Source organism: Limulus polyphemus, unplaced genomic scaffold (genome assembly GCF_000517525.1).
Source record: "Limulus polyphemus unplaced genomic scaffold, Limulus_polyphemus-2.1.2 Scaffold4182, whole genome shotgun sequence".
Taxonomy (NCBI): domain Eukaryota; kingdom Metazoa; phylum Arthropoda; class Merostomata; order Xiphosura; family Limulidae; genus Limulus; species Limulus polyphemus.
In genome coordinates this window covers 30,984-45,767 of record NW_013669792.1, presented here as the reverse complement: position 1 = coordinate 45,767, position 14,784 = coordinate 30,984, and the positions used below count along the sequence as shown (strand labels likewise).

Sequence of the window (14,784 nt, the reverse complement as noted above, 5' to 3'; positions counted from 1 at the left end):
CCATAACTTACTTTTGTCAGGAATACTACCCAGTATTAACTGTGGGGATGAAGTTATAAGTAGGTCACTAGGGCAAAATGCTAGGCTTAGATTAGTATGTAAGGATCAGCAGATTGGCTGGTTGAACTTGTGGGATCATGTTTATGTTAATATCTTTCATGTTAATGTTTGTATCAAGGTTGTAAAGTCTTAAACATTAGTTACTTGTTTGTTGTTAAGCACACAGCTACACAAGAAGCTACCTGTGCTCTGCCCACCATTGGTATCAAAACCCAGTTGTTAGCATTTTAAGCCTTCAGACTTACTGCTGAGCCACTGGAGGTTGAAGCATTGTTTATATTACATATTTTCATAATTTGAACAGAATCCACAATTTAAATATGTGGAGTCTTAGAATGGAATCACATCACCTTTAATATCAGGAAACTCTAAGAAGGTATGATGACAAAAACATTAATCTTATGTTCTCATTAATTGACAACTATAATGAAATCCAAGTAATTTTTTAAGTTAAAGACAACTTGTCTTAATTGCCATATTTTTAAAAAAATTACAACAACAATGGTTGTATACACTGGCTCATCACCAGTTAATCCAAAGACTAAAATCTGTTAAAATTTTTTGTTGGATAATTTTTCTTCCACTGAGAATAGATTTAAATTTCTCTGAAAATTATATGGAAAATCATGAAAAAGTTTCTACTAAAAGCATGACTTTACCACGCTTGTATAAGAATAAAGCAAAAATTATCAATAATAAGGTGGAAAATATTCGAAATTGTAGTGAAATATCATTGAATGAAAACAAGTGGTGTATAATGGCTGGAGATGGCTTGAATGGGTAATGAAGAAAACTTTAATATATGTTTAACATAACAGCAAATGTACAACGTTTTGACAAGGTTTTGTCATCATCAGGTACAAATGGTGTATGTTAAAAATTAAATTGGATTTTTTTATACTAAATTCCAGTATCATAAAAATAAAATATTGTTGTTGAACAATTTATATCAAGAAAGTACTGTTTGTTATATAGTATGAAACACCAAACATGCAAAAAGTGAGAATTAAAAAGGTTTATAAGTATGTGTTTTTTATAAGTCTGGTCCCATAGGGAAAAATACACATTGTATTCTTAATTTATTTATTATTCAAATTACATGGCATTAACAGCCATACACATATCAATTTTTGGTATGCTGTGCCATCAGGGTATTTTCTCTCCTGAAATATGCACAACTGACATTAGAAATGTGTTTGTTTAACTTTAAGAATATAATGTCTATTTTCCCCTATGGGTCGAGACTTCTGGGATACCCTGTAAATTACTAAAATCAATTACTATTTTGCTTGTTTAGTGTTAAAGCATAAAGCTATAAAATGAGTGAGCTATCCACACTGTGCCCACCATGAATATGTAATCCTAATTTTTTAGCAGATATGCCCTCAAACTTACCTCAGAGTCAATGAGGAACATCTGTTACTAATATCAAGAAAAAGCACAACAGTTGTTTTAAAGAGAAGACCAAGTAGGGTATTAAGTTTGAATCATAATCATCTACATGAAATTCTCTCATAGTTATGTACCCAAACAAATTAGAATAACTTTTTAAAATTATCCTATTTGCATATGTAAAAATCTTATTTTTCTATAAACAACAGTACCCTCTTCAGGCTAAATGTAAATGTCTGTCATTTGTTTCTTTTGATTCCACTAACCTGAAAGCTGTATCAAACAATTACATATTTTTTTCTATGTATACTTGAATAATAACTCTGACAAGGACTTGTAGTCACTGATTTAGTAAGTCCTCTTTCACTTTGTTTCTTCTTGTTTTTACATATATGTTGATATAACAAAAACATGTAACTAATCAATCACTAAAATAAACTTGATTTCTTACAAAAATAGACATACTTATCAACACTGTTTCAAGTTACTAATACCAAAATAACAAAAAAATAAAAATAATACACATAATATTGGTATAACTCATAATGAATTAACACAAAAATCTGTATGCTTTGAAATAAATTAGAAAATTAAATCACTTACAAGATAATCCTAGGCAGTCAGAAACCAAGGGCGTAATGAAAATTCAAGGACAAAAAAGTAAATAAAGGCACGTGGTTAGTAAAAAAACAAGCCTGAAGATCATGCAACAGACTACTGGGTTAGACACATAGTTACTAATAATCAAATAAAGATACAAAAAACAAAATCCTAAAGAGAAGAGAGAGCATAATACATTGCTTAACGTATTTAGTTTGATTACACATTCCTTTACTGTAACTTACAAGTTTTTATTAATAATTACACTGTGATTCTTTAACTCATAAAACCTAAAAACTTTTACATATGCCACTATAAAGCCAGTTCTGAGCAGTTTAATAACAAATACAGTTTGTAATTGTTATACCACCTAAAGTACACACGTTGTTATTCATGGAAAGTAGGGGAGTCCTGAATACTTGGATAACTGTAATGGTTCGATTCAATGACCTTACTCATTCAAAACTTTCCTTCTATTTTATACCTAATCTTACTCATACTGCCACATGTGTCTTGTGTCAAACTCCATTACAGCCAAAATACACTCACTTTGCTGTACCACATGTGGCACATAGTGGAAAAAATGTAGATACCTTAAAGTACACAAGAAAATATATATATCAAAAGAGCATGCCTAAGAATTTATTTCCTGTATCATTCTGTACATATATGCCAAGGCATTTATCTTAGTATGTCAGCATGTCTGAATTATTTCACCTATTTTGTTCTAAAATATAAAAAAAAATTAATAATCTCTTTGTTTTTTAATGCACAAATGAATATTCAAAACTCAATAGAAATGAAACAATAAATTTAATTAATAAAGTGATCTGTGTCAACTCCACAAATATATAATGGAATGTTCTTAAAACTTCATAAACTTAGTTAACAGGTTACAAATCAGTTAGAAAAATTTCAAACTGCAACATCCCTACTTAAACATAATAATTACTTTTAATGGATAATGAGTAAAGATGGTACCCATTAAAACTGCATGAAATTGAGGTATATCATAACCCATCAATCTCAAAAGGATGGTCAAGTGGTTAAACTTGCTAGCTATTGTACACAGTCAACATATGATAACTGTCTTTCAAACAACCATATAAACTAAACATTAAATTCAAATAATCAATCCGATGTGAGAACATGGTTTAACAAACCCAAAGTGTTGCTTGATTTCACATGTATGTATAACTATGACAGATTAAACTTAATGGCATCAAAAGCTGTAAATAAATTCATAAAAAGCCAGAAACTTAATTCCATGCCCAAATTTCCACCTAATGATGTTTTAAAGAGTAAGAAAACTAAGCCTAACTCATCTTCATAAAGAATGAAAAAAAATTCTTCTCATCTCAACCATAATGTGAGCAAATTGTCATTGGTACATTTTTGTTATAGTAATTAATTATTTTTGGACCACTGACATCTCCTGCTTTTCTTCCATTCTCGCAGTGGAAACAACTGACCAAATTGCTTGAATCACAGTAGTATCTAGTTCCAGCTTCATAAAATTCATACATTTTAATCTAGTATTACTAAGTAGTGATTCTCCTTTTGTCTTAGAATTTTGCTTTTCTATATTGTCATTCAGAAAGTTTCATTTTATATCATTATTTTCTTGATACCTCATTTTACTGATTGTAGTATTAATTAGCTATAAAAGCATAAAAACTTGACAAAAACAGCTAAAAATGTGTTGTTGACCTACATTGTGGTATTTGAAAATATCAACCATTACCTTTGGCATGATTTTTGCTAAGAATATTCTTGATCAAAGTTTCTACTCAATAAATAATAAGTTCTTTTTTGTATGCATTGTTGAAATATAATAAACTTAACAATAATATTCAATAAATCAGGATTTGTAGTCAGTAGAATATTTTACTGTTACCTACACTATTTGCTCAACCTAACTAAGCTCACCTGAGTCATAGAAGAAAACTTCTGTAGCTTTCAAATAGATATAATTTAACATTGAAACATTTTCAGGAAGGATAAAAATGTCTAAAAAACTGTAAAATATTCTGAGATATGTGGTTTGTTCCTAAGTCTTCTAAGCTTCCCATTAGATTCGTTTTTGTAAAAAAGAACCCATTTTTAGATAATAAAGTTTGGAGACAGCTTGAATGGGTAATAAAGAAAAGCTTATTACAAATAACAAATGTACAATATTTTGACAAGCTTTTGTTATCATTAGGTGCAAGCAGTTTACAAGACTCTTCTATAGTATATATATATATATGTATATATTCCTATTGTTTATGCAAGTTACTTGTACCTGATGATGACAAAAGCTTGTTGAGACATTGTACATTTGTTACTTGGAATGAAGTTTTCTTCGTTACCCAATCAAGCTGTCTGCAAGTCTTACTAGATTCCTTTGTTCACCACTACAATAGCTCAAGAGTCAGTTTATTGAGAAATCCTAAATTACTGCTCAAACCAGTTTATTTACTCTACACTGATGCAATATACTCTACCCAAGCATATTTAAACACCGCCTGCACTCAGTTTATTTACTCTACACTGATGCAATATACTCTACCCAAGCATATTTCAACACTGCCTGCACTCAGTTTATTTACTCTACACTGATGCAATATACTCTACCCAAGCATATTTAAACACTGCCTGCAGCTATTTTCAAGGCTAAGCTTCATCAGTAATTATTCAGACTACATGCTGTGACATAATAAAACCGTTAACAGAGAAGGAAAATCATATGAGTAACAAGACAAGAGTAATTATATTCTATAAGGATGGTTAGTTTCATAGAAAATATAAACATGTATTTTGGGAAGGACAGAAAAAAATTAATAGATGCAAGAATCATCAAAGCTGAGCTAAAGTTAAAGCAGGAGCTTTTATTTTCATCTTTCTTTGCAACTTTCATAAAATAAATGTTAAAAAAATGACAAAATATGAATTCTAAACCTAAAATATTTAAATATGACAAACATATGTGCTCTGAACATGAGAAATATACACACCAGTGGTAACAGAGTTAAACAGAAATAACTCAACAGTTAGTTTTTAGTCATTTAATTTTTTCTTTTAACTTCTGTGTGACAAGCCTGCTTTATGAAGATATTAAATTTCATAGTTTTTCTCAGAAAAACAGAAAACACAATTTGCTCTTGAATTAAAACTATTTCAGAGCGATATTACCTATTACAGTGGAAAAAAAACTGTAATGATATTATAATAAGCACATTTAATATTGTGATACTAAAATTTTTTTAAAGGATAATTTAAAAATTCTACATTTACCTCTGCATTGTAAAACTTAGTCTTCACATCAAGTGGCTTTGACACCTAAAGAATAAAATATATTTAATTAGAACACTATAAAAATATATAGCCATACATATACTAAAAATCTCTACAAGTAATGTATATATAAAAACTTGAGTACTAAATTTGTGACAAACAAAAGATTCCTTTGTATGATGATAAAAATAAAAATCTATACTATTTCACCAAATTATTATAAAAGACATACAACATATAATGCATTGTTTAAACTTTATGAATTCTTTGTTATGCCAAGTTAACATGAGAATTAATGCATTCTGACTTCATTTCTATAAAAAAAGTGGTTTAAAAAAACCAATCACCAAGGCAGGCAGGATCAAAATATACTTCTTAAGTATTCTTTGCCAGTTATGTGTGCTGCCAGAGAAGGATTTTTTCCTCCATACCAGAGCTTATCACAGGTTTCCAGTCCAATCGGTTATACAATGGACAAAATCATTTCTAGTGTAAAACAAACAGGATACAATTAAAATTATATTACTTTCTGTTTTATCAGAAATCTAAGTTGGACTAAGCCAGGTTTTCTATAAGAGTATGTGGGTGATACCAGAAGATGGGTAACCCTATCAGTATGAGGCGTAATCCACTCTAAGGAGTTTGAGAGGCACACTTCTCTGGAAAATTTAGAAATTCAACATGATCAGAAATAACATTTCCAATATTTTCTGGCTTCTTTCTAAAGAATATGAACAGAAATGCCAACATGAAAAGTTAATAAATGTTTAAATAGACATTAGATATTTTATCTGTTTTACTAGAGTTTTAAAACCCCATTTTGTTTAACACCTTTCACAGAAGTAACATCAACTTGTTCCTTCCATCACTCTGGCAATGCTTTTGAAGTAGGGTGTGTTGCAATTTATCAACTTAATCAGCAACAGTAAGATCACATTTCATTAAACATGGATGAGAAAAAAATGGCCATTAAGCAAACACAACTGATTGTAAGAAAGGGAATATATGGTTGTACAAAATACAGTATACTTTCCCAACTTACACAAATGCTTTAGAAATCGCTTCAGAATCAACTTCAAAACAGCTTTTTTAAGGCAAAGAGGGACTCAAAAAAGGTTGCAGTTAAAGTGATGCTCATGGTAGAAAGGGCATATACAAAACAAGTCAAGTAGATGATTTGTAATTGACCGAAGTAAGCAAGTCATGTACCCGGCACCAGGTGAAAACCCTGAGCTATGCATCCTGGCTGAGTTGGAAACCCTTATTGAAATAGCTTAATCTGGATGAGCTGGAAACCTTTGTTGGGCTAAGTCAATGGTTGAGCTAGAAACACCCGTTTCCTAAGTCGTCGTGGCTGAACTGAAAACCTTTGTTGTGCTAGGTCAACCTGGCTGGGCTGAAAACTTGTGTTGGGCCAGGTCAACCTGGCTGAGTTGGAAACCCTTATTGAAATAGCTTAATTTGGATGAGCTGGAAACCTTTGTTGGGCTAAGTCAATGGTTGAGCTAGAAACACCCGTTTCCTAAGTCGTCGTGGCTGAACTGAAAACCTTTGTTGTGCTAGGTCAACCTGGCTGGGCTGAAAACTTGTGTTGGGCCAGGTCAACCTGGCTGGGCTGAAAACTTGTGTTGGGACAGGTCAACCTGGCTAGGCTGGAAACTTGTGTTGGGCCAGGTCAACCTGGCTAGGCTGGAAACTTGTGTTGGGCCAGGTCAACCTGGCTGGGCTGAAAACTTGTGTTGGGCCAGGTCAACCTGGCTGGGCTGGAAACTTGTGTTGGGCCAGGTCAACGGCTGGACTGGAAACTTGTGTTGGGCCAGGTCAACCTGGCTGGACTGGAAACTTGTGTTGGGCCAGGTCAACCTGGCTGGACTGGAAACTTGTGTTGGGCCAGGTCAACCTGACTGGACTGGAAACCCTTGTTGGACTAGGTCAGCCTGACTGTACTGGAAACAAATGTTGGGTTAAGTCAGCCTGACTATACTGGAAACAAATGTTGGGTTAAGTCAGCCTGACTATACTGGAAACGCATGTTGGGTTAAGTCAGCCTGACTATACTGGAAATGCACTGGCTTGACTGAAAACCCTTGTTGGGCTAGGTTAGCCTGGCTTGACTGAAAACCCTTGTTGGGCTAGGTCAGCCTGGCTTGACTGAAAACCCTTGTTGGGCTAGATCAGCCTGGCTTGACCGGAAACCCATGAAGTGAAATAGAAAATGGCACTGGTGTTACACATAACACAAATATTAAAATTAAATGAAATAGATAATAGTATTACTCAGCAGTAGCTTTACACAAAAATCTAAATCAAGTGAAATATAAAACTTGCCTGAAATTTAAAAAACTTTCTAAAGTGAAGTTTTTCACCATTTTCTTTAGTATAGCTCACAGAGCACACCAATCTGAAATGAAAAGTAAACACAGCAGTTGTTTGAAATGCCTTTAAACACAAAGTAAGAAATAGCAAACACTATGATTATTTTGAATTCCTTAAAAAAGAAAGATAAATACTGTGAACACTGTGATTTGTTTGGAATTCCTTTAAACAGAGAGTAAGAAATAGCCAAGAATGAGACTGTTTGGAATTCCTTTAAACAGAGAGTAAGAAATAGCTAAGAATAAGACTGTTTGGAATTCCTTTAAACAGAAAGTAAGAAATAGTCAAGAATGAGACTGTTTGGAATTCCTTTAAACAGAGAGTAAGAAATAGCTAAGAATAAGACTGTTTGGAATTCCTTTAAACAGAGAGTAAGAAATAGCCAAGAATGAAATTGTTTGGAATTCCTTTAAACAGAAAGTAAGAAATAGCCAAGAATGAAATTGTTTGGAATTCCTTTAAACAGAAAGTAAGAAATAGCCAAGAATGAAATTGTTTGGAATTCCTTTAAACAGAAAGTAAGAAATAGCCAAGAATGAAATTGTTTGGAATTCCTTTAAACAAAAGGTGAGAAATAAGAGTCAGTAATAAGGCTATTTAGAATTATATTAAGCAGAGAGAAAGAAACAGTCAACAATTAGACTGTGTGAAATTATATTAACAAAGAATGTGAAATAAAGTCAAGAATGAGATTGTTTTTAATGCCTTTAAACTGGGACTCAGAAACATATTCAAGATTACAATTGTTTGGAATTCCTTTACACAAGTATTGAGAGACATAGTCAACATTACAAGTGTTTGGAATTCCTTTATACAAGTATTGAGATACATAGTCAACATTACAACTGTTTGGAATTCCTTTAACCCGATGACCACTGGCTACTAACTGTCTGAGTAGCTAATGCAAGTCTTGCTATATTTCATTTCAACAATAAAACTAGTGGATGAAATTGTTTGAAACTTCACAAGAACTTTCATAAATGCATGTAGTTTAAGGAACATAAAGCCTGTTACTTTTGATAAATTTAGTATTTTTGCATTATGATCTTTAATATCTTGGAATATTACATTAGGAAATGGTATTTATAAGAAATTATTATGATATTTATATTTGTTCCAGATTTGAACTTATTACTTTTTATGTTTTGGTACATTATTTTAAAATCCCCCAAAATTTTTATCGTCCATAAAATGCAAATTTTATCTATTTTTAGTTTTTTTAATAATCACGTACTCTCCTTATGGTTTCAAGTAATATACAAGTCCCAAAAATAATACTTCTAAATAAACCTAAACAATAAATTAGTATTTTTATTTTTAACTAGGATTTCATGTATGTACATAAAAAACATTTTAATTTTGTTTCATAAATGTATTTTTATTTCAAGTTTATGTTTATGTTTCATGGCAGCCATACTTTTGTTTATTGTGCTGAATAAATCGTGAGGTTAGCAGCATGAACTTTGTACATTTGCTGTAAACTATCATGCCTGTTGGTGGTCACTCTCATTCAGTCCAGCACAGGCACATTTCAACATTACTGTAGATATGATAGTAAGAAAGCTTTTCAGTACTTGAATATCATTTCTTTGAGCTTTCAAACAAGTTTATTTCAACATATGTCCTTGTATGTTGTTTCACTATACAGACAAAACTAATTGCCACTACTTGCGATTGTGTGTAATAGTTTACAGTACAGGTGGTTTGAATAACACCACTTGACCCTAGTTACTTGACACATCCTGTTAGAAGAGATTACCAAACGATACAGACACAATAAATTACAAAGAAAATTACTTTACAGCACTTAAAAGATTAGTCCTGATCACATTCCTCTAATTATAGGCAAGATGTATGTTGGAATTCAAAACATACCCTTCTGTGAGAATGTCATAGCTTCCCTGTATTATTGAGACAAATCTATTTAGTGTATTTCACAACCAACATATGGGTTTTATTGTTGTCACTTGTACACTGAGTTTTAAACCATTTACAAAATATCAGAATAAACTTTATATATATATCGATTAGACTGTTTTAATTCTAAAGCAACAACAACAGAAGTGTGGGTCTTACTAGTACTACAAAGTAAAGATTGTACGAAGGAAAAATATAAAATTCTTATGTGGTACTGGTACTAATAGTATTACATACAAATCACACAAGTTTACCATTCTAAATACTGAATCATATTATTATTATTATGAACTAAATATAAAGTTATGCTAAATTATTCAACTTAAAACTGCTAATTTAAATGCAAAAGAATATAAAAAATCACAAACTCTTTCAGTTCAAAGTGCTAAGCCTAATTCCTGTAAAGCCCTTGCACTCGCCACTCGATAGCTCTTAACCCTAACAATTGTGGATCAACTTCTTTCCTAAAAAATATGTCTATTTTGAGTTAATTTTTCAATATAATGATTAATATAAGTAGATATATGATACAGCATGACTTAAGCTACTATAGAAAAATAATAAAAGTCACATACATCCCATGCAGTTTTTCCAGAAGCAAGTTTTCTAAGGTTTATAGAAAAGTACTATTGACCAATACTAAATACAATTTCTACATAAAACTGCAGTTACTATAATAAGCACCACCCACATTCATATTATAAAATTCAGAGAACAACGTTTCATCACGTGCTTTGCTTTTCATCCTATGATTTGTCAACCGTGAAATACAGCAATTGGAATAACATGGTACTGAAATTGACACCTTCGATTAGGATTGGCTAAAAGTTTAACTTAACAACTGAGGTTTAACATGCCCAGATGCTGTTTTATAAAGAAAACAGACTATAAAAAGGTTTAGATACCAATCGTAAATGGCAGAACCAGAGCTAAAGTGGAAGGAAAAATTTTTTTTTAATTTTGAAAAAAAATTTTCTTCTTTGAGGGCACTCAAATGTATTTTGTGATTTTTTTGTTATTAAATTTCTCTTTAAACTTCATTAAATAATACAATTTTGTACAAATAATTGAATGTTATGCTACTATTTACAAAAATAAAATCTGAAATCCAATAAAAGATAAGTTCTCTATAATTTTTTCAATTCACAAATATGATTTTGCTCTCAGGATAAGACAAAATGGCTACGGCAGGTAACGGGTTAAACAAATAGTGAGAAACATACTTAACATTACAACTAATTGGAAATCCTTAAAAATAGTGGGAAACATAGTCAACATTACAACTGTTTGGAATTCCTTTAAACAAATAGTGAGAAACATAGTAAACATTACAACTGTTTGGAATTCCATTAAACAAATAGTAAGAAACATAGTAAACATTACAATTGTTTTAAATTCCTATAAACAAATAGTTGTGAACATTACAACTGTTTGAAATTCCTTTAAACAAATAGTGAGAAACATAGTTAGCACTGTGGCTATCTGAAAGTCCTTTAACTTTATCATGATCAGATGGGTGCCTAAATTGATCATAAAATGTATGACTGTAACCAATGGGAAGACCTTGCTTTATGATGTTGCAGTATCATAAGAAATGTTTTTCATGGAACAAGATGAGGTAGGCTTGGTTAAGTCATTTTGCACTTCACTGTATCAGGTTTTGTTTCACCAACAAGATCGCTGTAGTAGTGTGTGTTTACATTAAGCCTTATCAGCCTAAGTATCTACTTTAATGGGCAAAGAAAATCACCAAAAAAGTAATTTAAAAAACATATATATCTATGACTATAAAAAGTTTAAAACTTTAATGAACTGCAACTGCTTGTTGAAAGAATAGGAGACAACATTCTAGCTTCTATAGCAAGGCCTGCTTCAGGTCACTATAGGTACTTGTTTAGTGTCTTATAAAGGTAAGCACTGCCATGTGATAAAACTCAGGCTATGTGGATTAAGTGGATATGGTGATTGGCAGGTGTTGTCAACAGGACTATGACATCATCATATTATGTGTAGAGTTTGTTCAGGGTGGGTGTCCAGTGAAGAGCATCATACTTATGTTGTTGTTTTTATATATGTACTAATGTTTTGCTTCTACTAATTTTAACTGACATATCTAGTTTCTAAAATATTTAAACATGTGAAATGACTAACTTCATCAATGGTACAATGCTTATGATCTTTTCTATAAAATGTAATCTAATTAGTCCAGAAATATGAAGCTATCTATTTTGCTTTTATACACCTGATAATGAGATTAGATATTAAAAATCACAGTTTATGGTACTTCCACTTTATTAAATGTATAATTTTTATATCACAGACAATAAAGTAAAACACTCTTTTGACATTTTAAACTTAAGAGAAAATTTGTATAAGAAGTTAATATTCAATTTAAAAGTAAGCTGCTAATGTTAAGTTTTATTGTTCATTGAAATACTCCAGTTCAGAGAAATCACTTGAATCATACTGACCTTAACAGGTTAAAATTCTTCTCATAAATAAATAATATCTTTTCTTTTCAATAGCTCTACACACATTATGGACTGTGTAAGTGTTCCAGGTTCTACATCATCAATACTGATATTTTGTTAGAAAACTTCAAACCAGACTCAGACATCAGGGGGAACATCAATTTGAAGATAATAACAAAAATGATAAAACTGCAACTTACATGTGAGAACCAATTTCTTTAACCTCATGATGTATGACATCATCCACACTTGAATCTGACATAAGTTCAGCTACAATGTTCTCTCCACTTTGACACATCAATGGTATTTTTTGAGTCCCAGTCTGCAGATCAGCCTAGAAAATTATAAAAATATTATGACATTTCTTGTAATCTTCAAAACAGCTGCTACTCACTTTCTAACATTTGAATATTTAACCATAAACTGTTTATATTTACTGAAGCAACTTTATAATATCAATGTTAACCACACATTACAATAGTTGGATAAGAACCCACCTACTCACTCAACAAGGGGAAGGAAATTTCTTATTATTTTGCAAGCAATCAATGGAATTGTCTACTTTTCATTTGAAAGATCAGTAGAACTTTAATATAGAATAATCTAGGTTCACAAAATAAAAAAATCATATTCTACGAAAACAACAGTTTGAAAATTTGGCAAAATATCAACATCAGAATGGGCTTATTACACCACAATAGATTTGTCACTGTTTTCTTATTCATAATCAAAATCACAGCTACTGGTTCCATGGTTTCTTAAATAAGATATGAAAAAAAATATTTTTAGTCCTCTAAAAACATTAAACTGAATATGCTATCATAAATAACACTAAAAAACTAACTATCCCAAACAAATTTAAAATTTAATAAGTTATTATAAATAACATCAAAAATTAGTTATCCTAAACAATATTAAAACTTAATAATGTTACGTCTCTGGTCGTTTGTTAATTTCCGGTATAAATTCTTCGCGAGGAACTTCAGCGATACAAGTCCTTTCTTAAATAGAACTAGTTTATTCTTTCTCAATACAACTTTGCAATACACGGAATTTCCACGGTCACTTTCACTTAAACACACGCTTTAATTTACAACGATTCATGCACTTTACTTACGGTCACTATCGCTCACCTGACTCAATTATTTGTCTCTATATCTCTCTATCTGCAATTATTATCTCAGCTTTATTTGGCGGGCTTATATATTAAAATAGAGGGCACCTAGAAAAGATTAGGGTTGCCACGAACAGTCATGATCCTTCTAGAAACTCCAGCGCGCATGCTTCCAGCATCGCATGACTTCCGCTGTCATAAAAATATGTATCCTAAATAACACTAAAAATGAACTACCCTGAACAACACTAAATCTTAATACATTATTTTAAAAAATATTGAAACAAAACGAGTTAACCCAAGTAACACTAAGGTTAATAAGTTATCCTAAATAACACTAAAAATTAGTTATCCTAAACATTATCAAAACTTAATAAGTTATCATAACACTAGAAATTAGCTATCCTAAACAATATTAAAACTAAATAAGAAATCATAAATTACATAAAAATTAGTTATCTTAAACAATATTAAAATTTAATAAGTTATCCTAAATAACACTAAAAATGAACTCTCCTAAACAATATTAAAACTTATTATGTATCCTAAATAACCCTAAAAATTAGCTATCCTAAACAATATTAAATCTTAATAAGTTTTCGTAATTAACACTAAAAATGAACTCTCCTAAGCAATATTAAAACTTAATAAGTTATCATAAATAACACTAAAAATTAACTGTCCTTAACAATACCAAAACTTATTATGTATCCTAAATAACACTAAAAATGAACTATTCAAAACAAATTAAAATTTAATATGCATCCTAAATAACACTAAAAGGTACCTATCCTAAACAATATTAAAACTTATTATGTATCCTAAATAAAACTAAAAATTAGCTATTCTAAACAATATTAAAACTTATTTATGTATTCTAAATAGCACTAAAAATTAACTATCCTAAACAATATTAAATCTTAATAAGTTTCATAATTAACACTAAAAATGAACTATCCTTAACAATATCAAAACTTATTATGTATCCTAAATAACACTAAAAATGAACTATCCTAAACAATATTAAAACTTATTATGTATCCTAAGTAACACTTAAAATTAACTATCCTAAGCAATATTAAAATTTAATATCCATCCTAAATAACACTAAAACTTAGCTATCCTAAGCAATATTAAAACTAATTATATATCCTATATAACACTAAAAATGAATTCTCCTAAGCAATTTTAAAACTTAATAAGTTATCCTAAATAACACTAAAACTTAGCTATCCTAAACAATATTAAAACTAATTATATATCCTTTATAAAACTAAAAATTAGCTATCCTAAACAATATTAAAACTTAATAAGTTATCATAAATAACACTAAAAATTAGCTATCCTAAACAATATTAAAACTTAATAAGTTATCATAAATAACACTAAAAATTAGCTATCCTAAACAATATTAAAACTTAATAAGTTATCATAAATAACACTAAAAATTAGCTATCCTAAACAATATTAAAACTTAATAAGTTATCATAAATAACACTAAAAATTAGCTATCCTAAACAATATTAAAACTTAATAAGTTATCATAAATAACACTAAAAATTAGCTATCCTAAACAAT

The 14,784-nt window shown here is 30.4% G+C and overlaps 1 protein-coding gene across 2 annotated transcripts in view; it reads right to left on the bottom strand.

Moving 5' to 3' along the window:
* LOC106470720 (trafficking protein particle complex subunit 13-like) overlaps positions 1–14,784 on the bottom strand; it is a 39,114-nt gene that overhangs the window by 11,832 nt on the left and 12,498 nt on the right. Inside the window, exons 4-7 of one of the 2 annotated variants that reach the window (XM_022399357.1) lie at positions 12,293–12,426; positions 7,657–7,729; positions 5,329–5,373; positions 2,056–2,064 (exon numbers count right to left, since the gene is read on the bottom strand). In XM_022399357.1, coding sequence (XP_022255065.1) covers positions 2,056–2,064; positions 5,329–5,373; positions 7,657–7,729; positions 12,293–12,426 — 261 coding nt within the window. The remainder of the gene's footprint in view (positions 1–2,055; positions 2,065–5,328; positions 5,374–7,656; positions 7,730–12,292; positions 12,427–14,784) is intronic. The other variant, XM_013931284.2, reaches the window with a different exon arrangement.